At 53.7% G+C, this 18,681-nt stretch overlaps 1 protein-coding gene across 1 annotated transcript in view; it reads left to right on the top strand.

Moving 5' to 3' along the window:
- The window catches only part of LOC124959901 (nectin-1), a 63,140-nt gene extending 45,891 nt beyond the window's left edge, over positions 1 to 17,249 (top strand). The window contains exons 2-6 of the mRNA XM_047518367.1: positions 552 to 902; positions 1,383 to 1,685; positions 1,975 to 2,092; positions 3,514 to 3,665; positions 13,027 to 17,249. Of these exons, the coding sequence (XP_047374323.1) occupies positions 552 to 902; positions 1,383 to 1,685; positions 1,975 to 2,092; positions 3,514 to 3,665; positions 13,027 to 13,574 (1,472 nt within the window). The 3' untranslated portion in view covers positions 13,575 to 17,249. The remainder of the gene's footprint in view (positions 1 to 551; positions 903 to 1,382; positions 1,686 to 1,974; positions 2,093 to 3,513; positions 3,666 to 13,026) is intronic.
- Positions 17,250 to 18,681: the final 1,432 nt, after the last annotated feature.

Genomic DNA, 18,681 nt, shown 5'->3' with positions numbered 1-18,681 from the left:
CTCATCAAAAATGAGGGTGTGGGGGCTGTAGTTGTGGCTCAGTGGTAGAACGCTTGCCTAGTATGCGTGAGGCACTGGGTTCAATCCTCAGCACCACATAAAAATAAATAAATAAAATAAAGGTATTGTGTCCATCTACAACCAAAAAATATTAAAAAAAAAAAATGAGGGTGTGGACGTACATCTACTACGTGAAGCGATATTAACAATATACCACCAAGCGAAAAAGCAATGAGTGAAACGATCTACACGGTCTGGTTCAGATTTGTTTTAAAAAAACAGTTACGTAGAGAGAGCAGAGGTTAAAAAAGATGAATCCCATAATATTATCAGTGCTCTTTCTGAACAGTGGGATCATAGGATGTTGTCATTTTCTTCTCCAGAGTTTCCCGTATTGCCCCGTGTTTTTATAACAAGTAATTAATATTTTTATTGTAAGAATTTAAAAATTAATGACTGCTATAAAATACAAGACCAGAGCACAGGGAGCAGTGTGGGTGTGGGGGGAGGTACGGCCTGGCACTGACACTTCCTGTCATCCCCTCGGACAGGCGCCCAGACGCAGGTGGTGCAGGTGAACGACTCCATGTACGGCTTCATCGGCACAGACGTGGTACTGCACTGTAGCTTTGCCAACCCACTGTCCAATGTGAAGATCACCCAGGTCACATGGCAGAAGGCAACCAATGGCTCCAAGCAGAACGTGGCCATCTACAACCCAGCCATGGGTGTCTCCGTGCTGGCTCCCTACCGTGAGCGCGTGGAGTTCCTGAGGCCCTCCTACACTGATGGCACCATCCGCCTCTCCCGCCTGGAGCTGGAGGATGAGGGTGTCTATATCTGTGAATTTGCCACCTTCCCTACTGGCAACCGTGAGAGCCAGCTCAATCTCACTGTGATGGGTAAGCTGGCCTGGGCCCCTCCTTCCTTGCTTGTCCAGAGCTGTGACCTGGGGTTTTGGCCATCTGCAGGGTGTGCCTCATCGGCCTCAGACATCCTCCTGGGACGGTGCTCCAGGGATGGTGCTTCCAGTCCCTTCTAGTCAGGCTGCCCCACAGTTCACGTAGGGGTTGAAAGAAGGAGCAAAGAAGAGGCTCAGTATTCAGGTTGGAGCCCCACCATGGGCCAGTTTGTGGGTGATCACAATGCAAGTCAAAGGGGCCACTTCACCGAGCATGCCAAGACTCCAAGAAGGCCTAAGCTCAACAGAAGGGGACAAGAATAGAGCAGGGAGGACATATTAGACCCGAAGAACTTCCCAGAAGTTCTGGGAGGGGCTTTGGCTGGCATGACCTGAAGACAAGGCCCAGGGCAGGAGGAGGGGGCCTGCATCTGTGGTGAGGCAATGGGCTGACCCCACAGTGTCCTCTGGTTCCCTGCAGCCAAACCCACCAACTGGATAGAAGGCACTCAGACAGTGCTTCGAGCGAAGAAAGGGCAGGATGACAAGGTTCTGGTGGCCACCTGCACCTCAGCCAATGGGAAGCCTCCCAGCGTGGTGTCCTGGGAGACTCGGCTAAAGGGTGAGGCGGAGTACCAGGAGATCCGGAACCCCAACGGCACAGTGACAGTCATCAGCCGTTACCGCCTGGTGCCCAGCCGGGAAGCCCACCGGCAGTCCCTGGCCTGCATCGTCAACTACCACATGGACCGCTTCAAGGAAAGCCTCACCCTCAACGTGCAGTGTGAGCCGGGGCAGGGGCCAGGGCGGCCTCCCTCCCTCCTCCTTTGCCTCTCATCCTCTCCTCCTTCCTCCCCATGTCTCTTCCTGAGGTGCTGTCTTCCCATCTCCTCCCTCTTCCCTTCCTCCTCCCCTTGCATTTCTGCTCTGAGGTCCCGTGACCCCACCCTTCCTCTCCCTCTTCCAGCTCTTCCCATTGCCTTCCTCCCATCCCTCCTTTCTCTGGGGCTCCCTCGCCCTAAGTTCTGCTTTCCTCACCTCACCCTCTTCAAACATCATCCCTCACCCCACAGACGAGCCTGAGGTGACCATCGAGGGTTTTGATGGCAACTGGTACCTGCAGCGGATGGATGTGAAGCTGACGTGCAGAGCTGACGCTAATCCCCCAGCCACTGAGTACCACTGGACCACGTAAGTGCTGCCGGGCCGGCTGGCGCCTTGAGCACGCCTCGCAGGATCATGGAGGCCTCGATCTCCAGGAGCCTTAGGCTAGGAAAAAATTAGGGTCTGGGCTCAGGTTTCTCAGCAAGAAGGGTGACACCAAATGACCCTGCCAGATTCCATTCTGCACCTTCATGTTTGAGTGCCAGGGTCAGTTGAACAAATTATTTTGCCAGAGGGGGCTTCCCCTGTAATCTACTTCCTTTCCTCTCGCTAATAAATAAATTTTGTCATTTTCCTTTGGTGATTCAGCCTGAGTCACTCCCAACCCAGGCCCCAGCATTCATTTTAATCAAGGTGTCCCCAGGGAAGCTGGCATTCTGGAAATCCCAGATGTCTCTTTGTTCCTATTCTTTTTCTCCTGTACCCCCAGATTTTGGGGGTAGAGGCAGCAATTAACCCAGAATGCTTGAGTCCATGGAATACCCAACCATGTCCCACTAGCCCATTCTTGGCTTCATGGTCTTTGGACCTAGCCCTTGGAGGGGCTGTGTCCCCTCCAGCCAACTCTAATGGCCTGGGCCAAGGTGCCTCCCAGACAGAACTGGAAGGAACACCCAGAAAGACAGGGGCGTGGGGGAAACCAAGAAGGCTGACATAGGTGTCCACAAGACAGGGCTCAGAATGAGTCTCTACCCATTCTCCAGGAAGCAGAGGGCCCTGGCATGCCCTACCTGTTATCCTCTACTTTCCAGAAGGTGTGAGTGGGCAGAGCCTGCTTACCAACATAGCTGTATACACAGAGGAGCTGCTAGGTTAACTAATAGTTCCCTAAGACCAGGATCAGGGGAAGGAAGGTCCCAACCCTCAGCAAACTCCAAGAACACACGTGAAAAAGTCCTGTGACATGCCCAGCAAGAGCACAAGCAATTCCTATCTCACTCTCTGAAGAGCTTCTTAAAATGCAGATGACCAGGCCCTCACCCCAGTGGCTCTACTTCAGGAGAAATTGGGGTCAGGACCCAGGCATCTCTGCTGTTCATCAGCCACCCAGGAGACCAAGGAACTATGAGCAGTAGAAAGAACACCCTCCAGGAGTCCAGAGACCTGGCTAGAGATTCCATTCTGCCACTTCTGGCTGTTTCCTTGACCTTGAACCTGAGATTTCATCTCTTAAGTGGGGCAGGTGCCCATCTGTTCTATGTACATTTCAGTGCAATGAGAAAATAGGAAACACTGAATGATATAAAACTGCCAAATGCCAGAGATTATTGTTGTGGGGTTTTTTTGGTTTTTGTTTGTTTGTTTGTTTGTTTTCCTCCTTCCAAGACAGACCCTATCACATGCATTTAGCAAAGAGCAGGTGAGCTTGCAGCCAAGAGGCAGACCCAAGGGCAGCTTCTTGGGGCTGGAGAGCCCTAACCCTGTGCCATGTCTTCCAATTCCCACAGGCTAAATGGCTCTCTCCCTAAGGGCGTGGAAGCCCAGAACAGAACACTCTTCTTCAGGGGACCCATCAACTATAGCCTGGCAGGGACCTACATCTGTGAGGCCACTAACCCCATTGGCACACGCTCAGGCCAGGTGGAGGTCAATATTACAGGTAGGAAGTTGCCCCCTCCCCTGCCTTGCCCCTCCCTTGGGATCCTCCACTACCTGTGCCCCCCACCTTTGGGTTATGTCATTACATGGAGTTTGTGTCTCCTTTTCCTGCTTCTCTGGTTCTCCCAGAGCTTTGGCTGTTGGTCTTGCTTTCCTTTTCTCTTTGCTTTATTTAAGGCTGTGTGGAGAACAGAGGCTCCAAAAGGGAGGAAAAAAGTATTGCTTGCAGCAGTGCTATTTGGGGGCACGGGGGCAAGGAAGGGGGTCCTGCCCATGGATTTGCCAGCAAAGCACACCGTGAATGCTGGCGTGGTGCGGCAGGTGTTTGGTGGAGCCCATCCCCTCTAGCTCTGTCCTTGCAGTTGGGGAAACGTGTATGTTGCCACCTGGAGAGGCCTACCTCAAGTGGGAAGACTGGAGGGTATAATCCAAAGCCAGGGCAGTGTGTGTCCTGCGATTGAATTGCTGATTCCCCGGATCTTTGTCAACACAGATGAGGTGGATCAGCCATCTTCCCTCTCAGGGAAGGGACAACAAGGGCTAGATGTTCTGGGGATAGACTGCACGTGGGACATGCCCCTGAACAAGCCTCATCTGTGTAATGGGATAATGGGACCTGCCTGGAAGGAAAGCTGCTGTCGGAATTACAGGTGGCATAGGTCATGTAACCTAGCAGAGATCAGTCTGTGGATACATAACCAGTGCTCTGTGATTATTATCATGACCTCTGTCATTATCACTGTGTTTAATGGAAGCATCAAAACAAGGCAATAGAGGAGTAAATTGCCATCCAACTTCACGAGAGTGTCTTTAACCCTGAACCTGAGCTAGTTGGAGGGTGAGAAAGTGATAGAAAGAACCTCCTAGAACAGGAAGCAGCAGCATGCTGCTGCCAAGGAAGACAGGAAGTAACATGTGCAGAAAATGACCTCGGGCTCTCAGGAAACTGGGCAGTTTCTTGAGTTCCAGGTACAGGACTTGGGCAAACTCTGAGGATTCATTGGCTCTGAGCCTGTCTCAGGAGTCAGAGGCCCCGGCGGTGAGTAATTCGAGAAAGAGGAGCCCAAAACTATCCAGGTGTTGCACCCAACTGTCCTTGAGCTGTTCTGTCACCTCTCAACTGGGAGCCACTCCCTTCCTCTGGTTCTGGACTGTTTACAGGAGTAGAAGTGTCAGGGTTGGAGCTTGGGAAAGGCTGAGTTAGCCCCCAACCCAACCAAGCTAGGGTTTGGGGGCTCCCACAAATTGGCATGCAGAAGGGAAGATCAGAGTCACACTCTTCTCCCTCCTGAAGTAAGTATGAGCCAAGCTCAGAGCCTCAAAGGGACCCAGGCTCTAGCCCTAAGGCTGTAGGGACAGATGAGGAAGGGCAGTGCCACTTTCTATGAGGAACGCTCCTAGGGATGTGACCAGTGCTCAGGGAGGAAGCATCATATGAGACAGCACAGACCTGGACCAAGTGTGTGCACATGCTGGCTCTTTCTGGCTGTATGGTCTTCAGGAAATTTTTCGCCTCTCTGAGCCTTAGCTTCCTGATTTATAATGCAGAGATGGTCGTGTTTATCTCGGACTTCTTATGACCATGCAGTGCTCCCTGCATAGTCCCCTGATGGTGGCCTGCCAGTGCTACCACATCCCCTTCCATCAGCCAGGCTCTCTGGGGAGACTGCTGATTGGGAAATCAGGAGGAAGCCAAGAAACCCAAGAGCAATGTCCTCCCACTGACCTTACTGCCCACCATGAGAGGGCCAGACAGAGGCCCTGTGAGCCAAGTAGTATGTCCAGCCCCAGAGGCAGCGTGGACTGGAGTCACAGCCTCCCTTCTCCCAACGCCCGGGAGGAAGCAGGGTAACTGAGTTCAGGGACTCGGGAAGGGAGGGAGAAGAGAAACCCACTGTGACACATGAGCTGCTGTCCTAACCTGCTGGGTTCCATGGTCCCACCGAGGTGGCAGCATGTGCTATTTGCCTGCACCCACATCATGCTAGTGTAGGTTGGAGGGCAGATGGGCCAGGGCCACCCAGGGCTCCAGCTGGAAGAGGGACACCACATGACTCTATTGTTGACAGCCGCGTTGGACGGAAGCTAGAGAAGCACTTACGGGATCGCTGATGGGCCATGAACTGTGGGCTGGCCCTCCCCAGGGAGGGTTCTTGGGCCACCTCTGGAAGAACCAGCTAGGTGCCTGAGCCTCTTTGGGGCTGTTGATTCTCGTGCTCTTGGGCAGTTCCTGAGTAGAAACAGAACTCACCATCCTTCATCTCACATTGGCTAGTAGCCGTCACATTCTCCAGGGGGCAGTCCCATGGGACACAGCCATGCCCCGTGCTCCAAGCCCCACTGGTCTGGAGGGAATGCATGAGTGAGAGGGATAAGTGGAAATTTAATTTTTTATTCTGGCCATCCGTTTGGGTAATAGCTTTGCCCTGGGCGCATCTGGAGACAGGAATGAAAGCAGCCGGGGCAAAGCTGGGGACGCGAGCTGCAGGGGATGCACCGAGAGACGCACATGTGCAGACATGCAGAAGAGGGAGCGGCGGAGGCAGGGGTTAGGGAGCTGGGTATGGGAGCCGCGGGAAGCCAAGGGCTAGAGCGCCCGCATGGGCAGGGTTAGGAGCAAGGCCACAGGGAGCCTCTGAAGGGCTTAGCAGGGAAGCAGCGAGGCCAGCATGTGGGTTAGACTGCGTATTCAGGAGGCTGCGTGTCACACTGGACACCACTGAGGGGCTGTCAGAGTAACTCCCTGAGGCAAAGCAATAGGCCCAGGCTGTGGCTGTGGGAATAAGAAAATCAAGGAGAGGAACCCGGTGGAATTTGTTGGTGTTTCCATGGCATGTGGGACCCTCACAGAAGCCCATTTCATAGACCCTTATACTGAGAAGCAAATTTCATGGGGCTGGCCCAATAGCCACACAAGGGAGGGAGCTCCCTAGCTTCTTCCTCAAGGGGTAACACTAAGGGCAGGAAGGGGGTCCCAGGTATGACCTTGATCCAACTAAAATGACCAAGTGGAGCAGTATCTATCTCTGAGGGTGTTAGAAAGAAAGCATGCAGGCCTCTCTGGCAGGGACCCAGCCCGTGAGCAGGGCGGGGAGGACAAGAGGGTGTAGGATGTCTGTCCCGACTCTCATTTCTAGTGCAGTCAGGACTCATCCCTTGAGGGCTCAGTAACAGGTCTCCCCATCTGGCCAGGGGTTCTTGCGACCAAGGGTGTTAAGCCTCCAAGAACTGTCCAGCTGGGATGGGGGTGCGGGGGAGGGTGTGAGCCTGCAGGTGTGCATGCCTAGGCATGGTATGGGTGTGTGCTTCTGTGAGTGTGTAAATGGGAGCCAGTGTAGGCAGGCGAGCCACTGTCTGCATGCTGAGTGTGCAAATGGGAGCTCATGACTGTGCTGTGGGTAAACGTGCCTCTCTCTAAGCCGGCAAATGGCGGTGTGTCTGGGAGTCTGAGAACACAGCTGTGTCCGTACCTCTGGGAGGATCCGGTCCTCCTCCAGCTTGCTGAGGCCCTGCCTGATGGTCTGACACAATGCACAGCTGCTGCAGCTGCAGGAGGACAGCAGGGTTTCCCAGAGAGTGACCCCAGGCCTTCCTCCTCTCCCTGCTGCACTGCATGCTGGGAGGTGTAGTTCTCACAGCTTCCTGACCTAATCTGATGCCTGAGCATTTCCTGCCTGAGGAAGCATCAGGCATCAGCTTTGGAAACAAGCCCAAATATTCAGATCCAGACTTTAAGCCCTAACCCCAATCCACCTCAGATTTATCCAGAGTCCCCCCACACCAGTCCACCCACCTCACAGGGAACCAGGGCCACAAAGAAATGAAGAGCCCCATTGCCCTACGGTTCCAGCCAGCCTGGGATCCCAGCGGGTAGCCTGCAACCCTTCGGGAACAGGGACAACTGCCCACTCTATAAAAGGATGTTAGGGAGCCCGGCTGGGCCCCCGCCAGCAAGCGCAAATGACCCCACTGCCCGGCTCTTCTCTCTCCTCCCAGCTGCGGCCCTTGCAGCTCTGCTCCTGGCACAGAGACAGGAACTACTGGCTGAATGTGACAGCTGGAGGGATAGAGGGGGAGGGGGAGGGGAAGGATGCTCCATTCCACACCAAAAGCCCCCTCTGCCTGCACATGAATTAGGTCTCCACACCTACTCCTTTCTTCTGTCCCCTCTGCTTGGCAACTTTTCTCTAAGGTCTGCAATTCTATAAGCTCATCTTATCTTAGCCATTGTTCTGCCTCTACCTAGGCCTGACCCTATAGTAGCCAAAATAACCAGAGTTCCCTTTGGAACACCCAGGCATAGTAAACTTCCTAAGCATTTAGGAGGGAACAAAAAGAGAAAAAGCTAAGCAGAGTGCCTGGAAGGGAAAGAAATTTGATACAATCTGACCCCAAACCCTTGGTCCACTCTTCCTGTTCCCTACTCTAGTGAAACGAGGTCCCCAGTGTACCTACCCATGCCTGATCTGAGTGTCTTCGGAATGCTTGCTCACCCAAAGCTAGCTCTCCTCTAAGACACAGTCTTGCCATAAGAGAATTCATTTTTTCATTCAACAAATATTTCTTAAACTCCATCCATGTGCCAGGCAATCTAGGCACTTGGGATACATCGATGAGCAAAACAGACCAAGTCCCTGTCCTTGCAGAGTTTATGCAGCAATTTTGAAGGTGAAATGGAAAAAAGAACAGAGTAAGGTGGATCACAAGAACTGGGGGGTGGGGGCCTCATACTCTGCAATTTTAAATAGGGTAGTCAAGGAAGGCAACCTTTGATGATGGAGCGAACCACAGGGTCCCTGGGGAAGAGCCCTTCAGGGTCCTCCAGGGTGTGGAGCAGCCAGTGCAAAGGTCCTGGTACTGAGTGTGCCTGGAATGGAACAAGCCTGCAAGAAAGCAAGAAGAGATGGCATCAGAGGTGGGGGCAGAGCACAGGTCATGGAGAACATTCTAGGCTCTGCAAATTTGGGCTTATTGTTAGTGAAACAGGGAAAGCCATTGGAGGGTTCTTGGTGGAAAAGTGGTGTGATGTAATTTACACCTTAACAGGATCTCTCTGGCTGCTGTGTTGAAAATAGTCTGCAGAAGGAAAAGGTGGAATCTGGAGAGCAGCGAGGTGGCTGTTGCAATAAATAATCCAAGTGAGAGATGATGGTGTCCTGGATTGGGGTAGTCATGATGGGGATAGTAAGAGGTGATCAGGTTCTAGATTTATTCAGATTATAATTTACAAATTCCTTTGGGACACCAACCACGCTCATGAAACAGATAAAATGGTAAACCCTTCCACACTGATTAGTGGGGTCACAAAATCCAGTCTAGTTGAGTAAAATGTCAGAGAGCTTTATTTTTTCACTGGGTCTCTGCTGTCAAAAGAAGCACAAAGGTAACTAGAGTTCTACTCAACCACAACACACTAAAGTGCATCAATCCAAACTATGAGGTCACTGCTTCCTGTTGAGGTCCTGTGGAAGAGAAGAGCTTTAGTCCTTTGAAAACTGGCAGGACTAGAGCCAATGGTGGCTAATCCTACTTTGCAATTACTTGCAATCATACATTAATTTGTGATTAATGGAATGGGATTAGCAATTGTGTAAGCCAGAATGAGAGGTGCAGATCATTAGTACATAAGAATTCTACAGAGAAGAGTTAAGTATGAGAAGGCTGCATGAAGAACAGACTAAGGGACTTCAGTTGGTGGGAAGGGGGACAAGGATCAGCATTCTTGGCAGGGTGCACAGCACAATCAAAGACTTACAATAAGGAAACCACTTGGATAGCAAGGACAGTGTATAGATCAGTTTTCTGTTACTATAACAAAATACCTGAAGTAATGTAAAAAGAAAACAGTTTATTTTGGCTCACAATTTCAGAGGTTTCAATCTGTGGTCAGTTGGTCTGTTGCTTTTTGGGCCTGTGCAAGAAAGCACATCATGGTGGCAGTGCATGGTGGAGGAAGTTGCTTGCTTCTTTTTTGCTTCAGCCAGGAAGCAAAAAAAGAGACAGAAAGGGGCCAGAGTCCCAATATCTCCTTCAAGGGCACACCTAACTTCCTTCCACTGGGCTCCACCTCTAAAGGTTCTACTACCACCCAATAGCACCTTGAGCCATAAACCAGGCCTCTATACATGGGCCTTTGGGGGTCACTTTTTCAAACCATAGCAAACTGCAAGGAAGGCAAGCTGGTCAAATTCAAGATGAAGTCACATGATGGAAGCTTTGAAGGCCAGACTGCAAGGTCCACCAGGTAGTGTGGGAGTTATTGCTGGTCTTCAAGAAAAGAAGCAGTCAGTCATCTATACAGTGAAAATTAACCTCTGCCCAGTAAAGGGGGAGGAGACCAAGTGGAGGTGGGAGACCCAGGAGTGCACTGCAACAGTAAAATCCTGGCATGGAGTGATGAGATGATGAACAGGAAGAGCCAACAGAACTGGATGGCAGATTTTAACCTAGTGGGTGGAGAAGGAAGAATCAAAGATGATTGAAATTCCGAGCTGAGAGAATGGACAAATCATGGTGGCAATGGAGGACTCAAGGGAGATGTGTTGAATGGAAGGGATTTGGAGGGAAGATGTAGAACCACCTTGGAACAGATGGGTTTTGAGTTGGTGATGAGAATTTCAAAGGAGCATGTAGTAGTGCACCTCTAAATATTAGTCCTCTGAGATAGTCCTGGGGACAGAATTGGGGTTCACACTCTAAGAAATTGAGAAACACTCCATCCCACATGTCCTCTTGTAGTTCAGCGTGTGTGAGAAGGTGAAGGGCTCTGGTACTTTGCCTAAGCCAAAATTCCCCCAAAATATTTGCCCCAATATTTTGGCTGACCCTAAGCCAATGGTGTGAGGGTTCGTGGACCAGTTTGGGAAATGCTAAGAGGCCTTTGGAGACAAAGTCCTGGAGTAGGTGAGAACTGTGTACCCAAAACAGTTTGAAGAGCCAGGAGGATAAAGGTCACTTTATCAAACTGAGACCAGGTGTGTCACTAGGAAAGAAACAGGTGAGAACTGAAGGTCCAAGGGCAGAGTTTGCAGTAAGATGGCTGGAGTGGAAAGAATACCCAGAGAGGAAAACCAAGGACCAAGGAGTCCTGTCTTGGCAGGCAAGGCACAGGTTTCAGAAACAGAAAGCCCTCCATCCAGGTGGCTTGCCTGTCCTCTTGTCCTCTACAAGTGCATGGCTTCCTTTAAGGTTAGGCAAAGTCTGACCTTCTCCAAAGCGCCTTTTCTCACTCCACACCACAGCGTCCTGGTTCCCCAACACTCCTGAGCACCACGTCACTGTCCATCCCCGTGACTTCAGCTTCCTGCTCCACTCTAAGCGTGTCATTTGGTTCTCTGGCAAGGCTGCCGTCTCTTGTACCCTACAACAGATGCTCAGGATGGGTTTGCTGATTGTATGGTGAGTTGAGAGCTGAGAGCAGGTGTGGAAAGAAGAGATCATTCAAACCTACTGAGAAGTGAAGAGGTCACAGGCAGGGTGAAAGTACAGATGAAGTGAGGGCCTCCTGCCCCCACCCCATTGCCCCCGGGGAAACTTAAGATGGCTGTTCCCATCTTATGTGGAGTTAGGTATGGAGCCCTTCTAAGGTCAGTAACAGCTGGGACCTGGTAAGCCAGGAGAAGCCAGAGGTTCCAGGAGACTGTTCTGGATAAAGACAATTGGGGCAGATATTCAGTAAATATTTGTGGGGCAGCTCCTCAGTGACCTGTCCTAAGGACACAGTAGTGACAAATAGGGTGCTAAGTCCTCAAGGCTCAGTCCTCAGTCGTCTCCTCCAGCTCCAGGCACAGGAGTATCTGGGTGGCCCCAGTTCCAGCACGTGACCTTGGGCAAATGGCCTCCCCTTCTTTGGGCCCCTGTGTTTTTGTTAGCCCTTCCAGCCTGAGCAGCAGGAAGGCCTTTGCTCATTCGGAATCTCTGCCCCACTCCTCCCTGCTGCCGACAGCACCCCACAGGCTCTCAGGGGCCAGCTCCACCCAGGAGGAGGGAGTGGGCTCATGGGAGGAGCATGATTCCGATGGAGTGAGTGATGCTGAATCAGGGAGTGAGCTGGCAGCAACAGACTCCCAGGGGCCACCAGGGAGGCCCAGACAGACACTTTACCTTGGCCAAAGAGCGGAGGGAGAGCAGCACTGGGTCAGCCCTCAGGGCTAGCCCTGGGCCTGCACGCTGGTGCCTACTGACCAAGCCCAGCCGTGGTCTCCGGTGCCACCCTGTGGTGGTGCTGGGAACCACCTCCATGAGCCTCACCCTAGGACCTCTGGCCTCTGGCCTGGCTTCCACACCCTCCCAGGCCCTGTAAAGAGGGTAGAACAATACTGTGTCCTGTCCCTACTGGCACAGAAGTCACCCACTGAAACTTCTCCCCCTGCCAGTTCTTCATTTTCCTCTTTCCACCTTTCCGCCCTTTCGTTTCTGCTGTCTTCAGTGTGCACACACCTGCACACACTCTACCCTGGCATAGGTGTGTGGCTCCATGCACGTGCCTACTCACGTGCCCTTGTCTCCGCGGTATACACGCGTGTCTACTCCCTGCTTCCGCCAGGCCCTACTCTGCACCTACACCCTGCCATGCTAGGTGTCTCATGCCTCTAGCCCAAGCTGGCAGCACCACCAAGCCCCCACTTTGCCCTGCAGGGCCAGACCACAGCCAAGAGCCGCAGCCCTGGTTTCTGGCACCTTGGCAGTTGATTGGCACTCACAGAGTACCTACCAGGCCAAAACTTAGGAACTCGTTTCCCTGTGTCCTAGGGGCAGATGAAATAAGCACAGAACCCTTAGTCTGCTCTGGGCTCTGGGTCTCTATAGCCAAGGTGAGGGTGTTGGAGCATGGCGACCACCAGGTGTCAGGCAAAGGGGCACTGGGGACTCTGCACAGGCTTTACAAGCAAGAGAAGCAAGATTGTATCGTTTCCTGGGTGGCCTGGGGCAAGTTTTAACTTCCCTGAGCCTCATCTCCTCATGAACTGAGTGGAAATGAATGGCATACCTACCTCAGAGGTTATGGCAGTGAATGGCATCTAGTGGATACCTGCCAAGGGTGGCGCTGCCTGTGTGCCTCTGCATGGCATAAGGGAGTGGAGCCTGCTGCTGATGGTCAGGATGGAAGGCGTGGGTGCTGCTCTGCTGCCTCCTTCTCCTCTCGCCTGTCTCGCTCCAGCTGTGGTACAGTTGGGCTCCAGGAGGGGCGGGGACCAAAGGGCCTCTAGAGCTGGAGCTGCTCAGACCTAGGGTGTGAACATCCTGTCCTGGGCCTTGGGCCTACTTCCTAGCCTTTCCCTCCCCAGCCTCCCTACCCACCCCTACTGTCTCCCGAGAAGCAGAAGCTGACTCTGTCCCCTCCGTCTCTTTTCCTCACCCAGAATTCCCCTACACCCCATCTCCTCCCGAGCATGGGCGGCGCGCCGGGCCGGTGCCCACGGCCATCATTGGGGGCGTGGCGGGGAGCGTCCTGCTGGTGCTGATTGTGGTCGGCGGGATCGTGGTGGCCCTGCGCCGGCGCCGGCACACCTTCAAGGGTGACTACAGCACCAAGAAGCACGTGTACGGCAATGGCTACAGCAAGGCGGGCATCCCCCAGCACCACCCGCCCATGGCGCAGAACCTGCAGTACCCGGATGACTCGGACGATGAGAAGAAGGCCGGCCCGCTGGGCGGGAGCAGCTACGAGGAGGAGGAGGAGGAGGAGGGCGGTGGAGGGGGTGAGCGCAAGGTGGGCGGCGTGCACCCCAAATACGACGAGGAGGCCAAGCGGCCCTACTTCACCGTAGATGAGGCCGAGGCCCGTCAGGACGGCTATGGGGACCGGACTCTGGGCTACCAGTACGACCCTGAGCAGCTGGACTTGGCTGAGAACATGGTTTCTCAGAACGACGGGTCTTTCATTTCCAAGAAGGAGTGGTACGTGTAGTCCCCTTCTGGAGCTCTGTCTGTGCCCACCTCTCCCCAGCCCCTCTCCGCACGCCCCCTGTCCGCCCCCAACACCCACTCCTCCAGGAGCCCGACAGAGACTCGCCCAGCTGCCCAAAGCCAGCCCCAAACTCCTGGGGAGCCAGGGGAGCCCAGGGCAGAGCCGACCTGGCTTTGTTTTAATTTCCTCCCTCTCCCGGCCCTTCCCCATGGTGTTGTGTTCGACTGTGGCTTGGTGTTGCTGTATCTTTCCTTTAACAACCCCACCCACTGCCCTATGTATAGGGAGCCCTGTTCTTGTCTTGTGTACCTGGGCATCCCTCCAGGGTTTGGGGAGCCAGCCCTCCCCCGCCCCCCAACACTGGAATTTGTTTGTATTTTCTTCATTGGGAGTGGAGGGCTAAAGGGGCTCCAAAATGTAGAGAGAGCCCCAGCCCCGCCCCCCAATGCTGCTCCTCCTCCCATGGAGAGGGAAGCCAACACCCCCACCTTAGGCTGACTCCTGGACTAGACAGCCGGTACACCCCAGAGGTAGCCAGGTGGGGGTGGCTTCTCCAAGGCACCCAGGGGAGCCTTGTTTGTTAGTTAAGTGGATCAAGTCAAGGTCCCTACCTGGGCCTTGGGGCAGTGTGTTTTCCTGGTAGGGTGGTTTTACATTTTTTTTCCTCGTTGGCCTACAGAGTGGAGTTGACCCAACTCTGGTGCATCCCTCCTTTTACCCCTGATCTACTCCCCACATACTGGGGGGCCCCAGGTGAACTCTGCCCACACTTCCTATATGCCTCTGCCAACACATGCACATACTTACATGTACACACGCCACCAGTCTACCCCTGCTGTCCCCCAGGGTTCACACGCCCTACCCAGGCTGGACACTGCCCAAGGCCTGTCCCCCATACCTCTTTCCTCTTCCCAGCTAAAGGTAGGAGCAGCCTGTAGAGGCTTCCAGGGCAGCTAGGAGGAGTCTTCTCTGATGCTACCACTCTAGGGTTTCAGGCTGACCCCTACCTTTCCTTAACAGCATGCAACTTTCTCAGATTTCTCCCTTATCTAGCAAGTGCTAGCAACACTTGATTCTCTTGGAAAGTCAGGACTGAAATCCCAGAAGGGAATTCCCTCCAGGAGTTAGAGGCGAAGAAGTATTTACGTGGGAAAGAGAAAGAAGCCATGCCAGAGAAGCTCTGCAAACACGGTCTGATAGGAGGACAGCTAACCCCTCACTCACAAAGGCCAACGTCAATGTCGCAGGCCTCGCAGAAAGTACAAAGTGAGTGGGCAGCCAGGAAACCTACTGCTCACCCACTTTGTTCCCTGCTCAGCTTCCCTTTGCCTGTTTTGGGCTGAGGGGAAGACTGCGGAGAAGCCTGTCTTTGCCGATTCCCTCTGGAATGGGACTCTGGGTTCCTCTTGACCATCCAGGACCAGCTGTCCCATGTGTGCGGTGGAAGAAGGCCCGTCCCGGTCCTTTCTGTCTCCCAGCTCAAAGTGCCTCAGTTCCTCCATCTGCTCCCCAGACTCCCCGGCACTCTAGATGGGCATGCCCATGGGAAAGGCCCTGGAATAGGACAGCTGGGCTCCAAGGGCTCCCAGGCCTGCCCCTCAGGATCTCAGCTTCCTCAGCCCAGGGTATCATGCTCTGTGGGATGGCAAATATTATTGGGGAGGGGAGGCAGACCACTCTGTGCCCCACGGGCACTGACCCACCCTGCCATAGGCTTCCTAAGGGAGCCCCCAGTCCCTACCCTACTCCCCCTGGTGCTGCTATCAAACCCCCAGGCAAAGCTCTATCTCTGCCCTGGCAACCCTGGGCCCACCAGCTGGGCCACCCTCACCAGCCCTCACTGCCCCAGCCCCAGCCCCAGCCCAGGCCGCCCAGTAGCCACGTAGCAGAAGTCTGAAGCCATGCCAGCCCTGGGGCGGCTCTCCCTTCTTGGCATTGGGGGCACTGCATGGAGTGGAGTTGGGGGAGAAAATTCTGGGGTCTTTCTAGCCACAGGGCAGATGGAGAGGAGGAGCTGGGCTGCTTCTCCCAGCAGTATTAGTGTCCCCTAGGGCAGGGGACTTTCCCATGCTACATCACTGCCCCATCCCTCTTCATGCCACTCCAGCCCCTCTGCTTGGGCCCCTTCTCCCCAGGCAGGAGACCAACCCAGGGCCCAGCCTAACAGAGGCAGCCCCTGTCCTCATGAAATCATGAGACTGAAAGGATTTGTTGTCCTCATCTCCCTTGCCCTACACTGCCACCCTGTTCCTCATTCTGTGATGGACTGAGGAGGCTCCAGGCCCAGACAAAGCACTGAGTCCCCCTTGAGACACCTCCACGTCTTTCCCCCAAGCAAAGCACAAATTATGGGGTCCATGCGGCACAGTCGCGGAGTCCAGCCTCAGCACGCCCATCAGGGCTGCTGCTATATTGGGCTAAGCATAGGCATGAGGCAGGGGCTGGCACTCAGACTAGGGAGATGGGGTTTTCTGTGCCCCCTGTTTGTGGGACAGTGGGCACTGCTGCTGGGCTGCAGACACAGCCATCTGGCAAAGGGAGATCCGGCCCAGCAGAGAGATGAGGACATTTTGCTTCTCCTTCATGTCCCCAGCATGATCTGAGCTTCTGCTTTGCCAGAAATAAAATAAACTTGGTATTAATTGTGCCAAGGCCTCCCTGGTTGTCATCCTGCCTCTTGTTGCCCTCTCTGTCCTTACCCCCACCCCACTGCCCCTCTACCCGTTTTCTTACAGATTTTGGTATTTGTTCTAATGTGCAACAACTATCTGAGTTCCCTTTTACCAGAAGGATCTGAAAAGCAGCAGCACAGAATAGGTGACCCCAGGCCTGTAAGCGCAGCCACCTCAGGCCCAGCATGCATGCACGTGGAAGGCACACACACCTCCCACAGACCCAAGCACAGGTGTTTGTGCATGCACGCACAGATACGCACGTGGCCAGATGAGCACTCAGCACAGATGCAACAGAGGAATGGGCAGAAGCTGCTGGAAGCCCTTAAGGAGAAACAATGACTTCCCAGTGCTCAGGCCATAAGAGAGCCCCACAGGGGCTCTGGTCCTGGGCATGTGCCCCAGTCACTGGTGCAATAACTTTTCTGCTGTCCTCAAGGCAGAAAAATAGGGACTCATGTCAGCTGGATATGGGCAGCTCACCCAACCAAGCCCAGCAGACTCGTATTCCCTCTCCTGGGAGGAGGTGGGTGCTCCTAGGCCTCTGGGGGTCCAAATGGAGACTCCCAAAGCCTGACTGCCAACAGAAACCCTCTCCTAGTGAGGGGCAGGTGGGCCGAGCCACTCTGGGCCAGGGAGGTCCAGGAGGTGAGGCTCTGGCCTCTGCTGCTGCTGCTCTTCTGACCCCTGCTGTGAGGAATGGGCTTGTTGGCCACAAAAGGAAAAAAAAAAAAAAAAAGGTTTTCTTTTTTTGTACAAATGGAAACAAAATCCAGGAGAAGCTGCCACCCTCACCTCTGAGTGTGATTTGCTTCCTTTGCTTCAGTTTCTTCGTCACTGTTTTCGTCTTTTGGTCCTGGGAACGGCCCAGCAGATTCTCCTGGTTCTGACCCAAGGGGTATTTGCCTCACCCCCTTTTACTTGTATAAAAAAAATGATGGGTTGAAAAATGTACTGAGGAAAAAAAATGTACTTTTTTATAAATAAAGTGTTTAAAACAGAACCATTTGCTTCTGGTAACTTCCGGGGTTGGGGTGTGGGCAGTAAAGCTAGAGAGGACAGCTCAGCAGGAGAGCTAGAGATGGGGAGAGAGCCCTCATCTCTTCCACCATGGTTCTGTGACAGGAACGCAGACCCCAGAGACACCCCACCTGCCCCTTGCAGGAGTCCCCCAGGAAGAATGTCTGTAGGCTGTCATGGAGCCATCTCCCACACAAGTGGGAGGGCCATGGACAGTGATTGGCAGCACGGCACAGGGAGGGTTGTCTTCCGCAATCGCGGGAGGGGGCCTTTAAGAAAGGGAGGCCTGAGAAGGCTAAGGGACTGAGCCCAGAGGCAGGGCCCACATTGGCTGGAGCCTCCTACCCAGAGCTCCTGGGCTGCGTGTACCCACCTTGTCCCTCCCAGCTCTCCTGGTGTCCTGCTCCCTGCTGTCCTGCTCTTTCCAACCAAGTCCCCTCCTGTGGCTTTTTGGAGAAGAAAACCAGCAGTGTCACACCTGCCATGTTAGACAGATTCCCGGGGAGAGAATAAAGGGGAGCTCTGTCCTTTCATCTTTTCTGAGGACCCTGCCCGGTCCCATCTCCTGTCAGCTCTCCTGAGACCAATCCCCACCCCACCCCCATTTCCCTCCAGGGTTAAGTTGGGGAGAAGGTCTCCTTGTTCCTTGGCTTCTTCCCCATCCCCACGCCAGCACCATCTGTGCCCCATCTCCCAGGCTGGAATGCAGGACAAATTGATCCTGGGGGTGGGAGGGACGGGGGCTCCAGGGACTGTCCCCTCCCAGCCAGCCCCGGTAGCATCTCTTTTCACTGAAATCCACACCATAGACCCCTGGGAGAGGGGGTTGGGAGGACAGAAACCAGGGTGGCTGCTTAGCAGAAAGCCCTCCTGCCCATTTAGGGGTAAGACCACATCCCCCACACCTAGAATTGGGGCCCGATGGACAGGCAGAGCCTGGCGTGAAGAAAGAGACACCAGCAGCTGTTGGCAGCTGGCAGGAGCCCCCCTCACTGAAAGACCAAACCGGCACCCTGGACAGGGCTGTGTTTAGATGTTGGTATTCAAATGAGATGCAAAGTGGTTGTCTAAGCGGTCACTTCCTCACTTTTCCATGCTGTCCGTTTAAGTTAATTTTTAATTTGCGCAGGCAATAAATGCTTAATTACATTATTAATATATTGGAAGAAAGCAGTGGACAGAACGTCCTAATTGGCATTTAACTACAGCGTTCCGGCAAATTAGCCAAGACTTTATCCATCGGCAGCAGAAGGAGGGCAAGCCAATTAGTCCCAGGCCCTGCCTTTTGGGGTGGAGCTATGTGCTGGAGAAACCTGACCCAGCCCCTTCCTCTAGGATCTGGTGCCAGGAGGCCCAGCTCCCCTTGCAGAAATCCTGGCCCCGAGAATACCAGGCATCTAAGGCCACACTTTAAG

This window comes from Sciurus carolinensis, chromosome 11, assembly GCF_902686445.1.
Source record: "Sciurus carolinensis chromosome 11, mSciCar1.2, whole genome shotgun sequence".
Classification (NCBI taxonomy): domain Eukaryota; kingdom Metazoa; phylum Chordata; class Mammalia; order Rodentia; family Sciuridae; genus Sciurus; species Sciurus carolinensis.
This window is presented reverse-complemented; position numbering and strand designations above follow the sequence as displayed.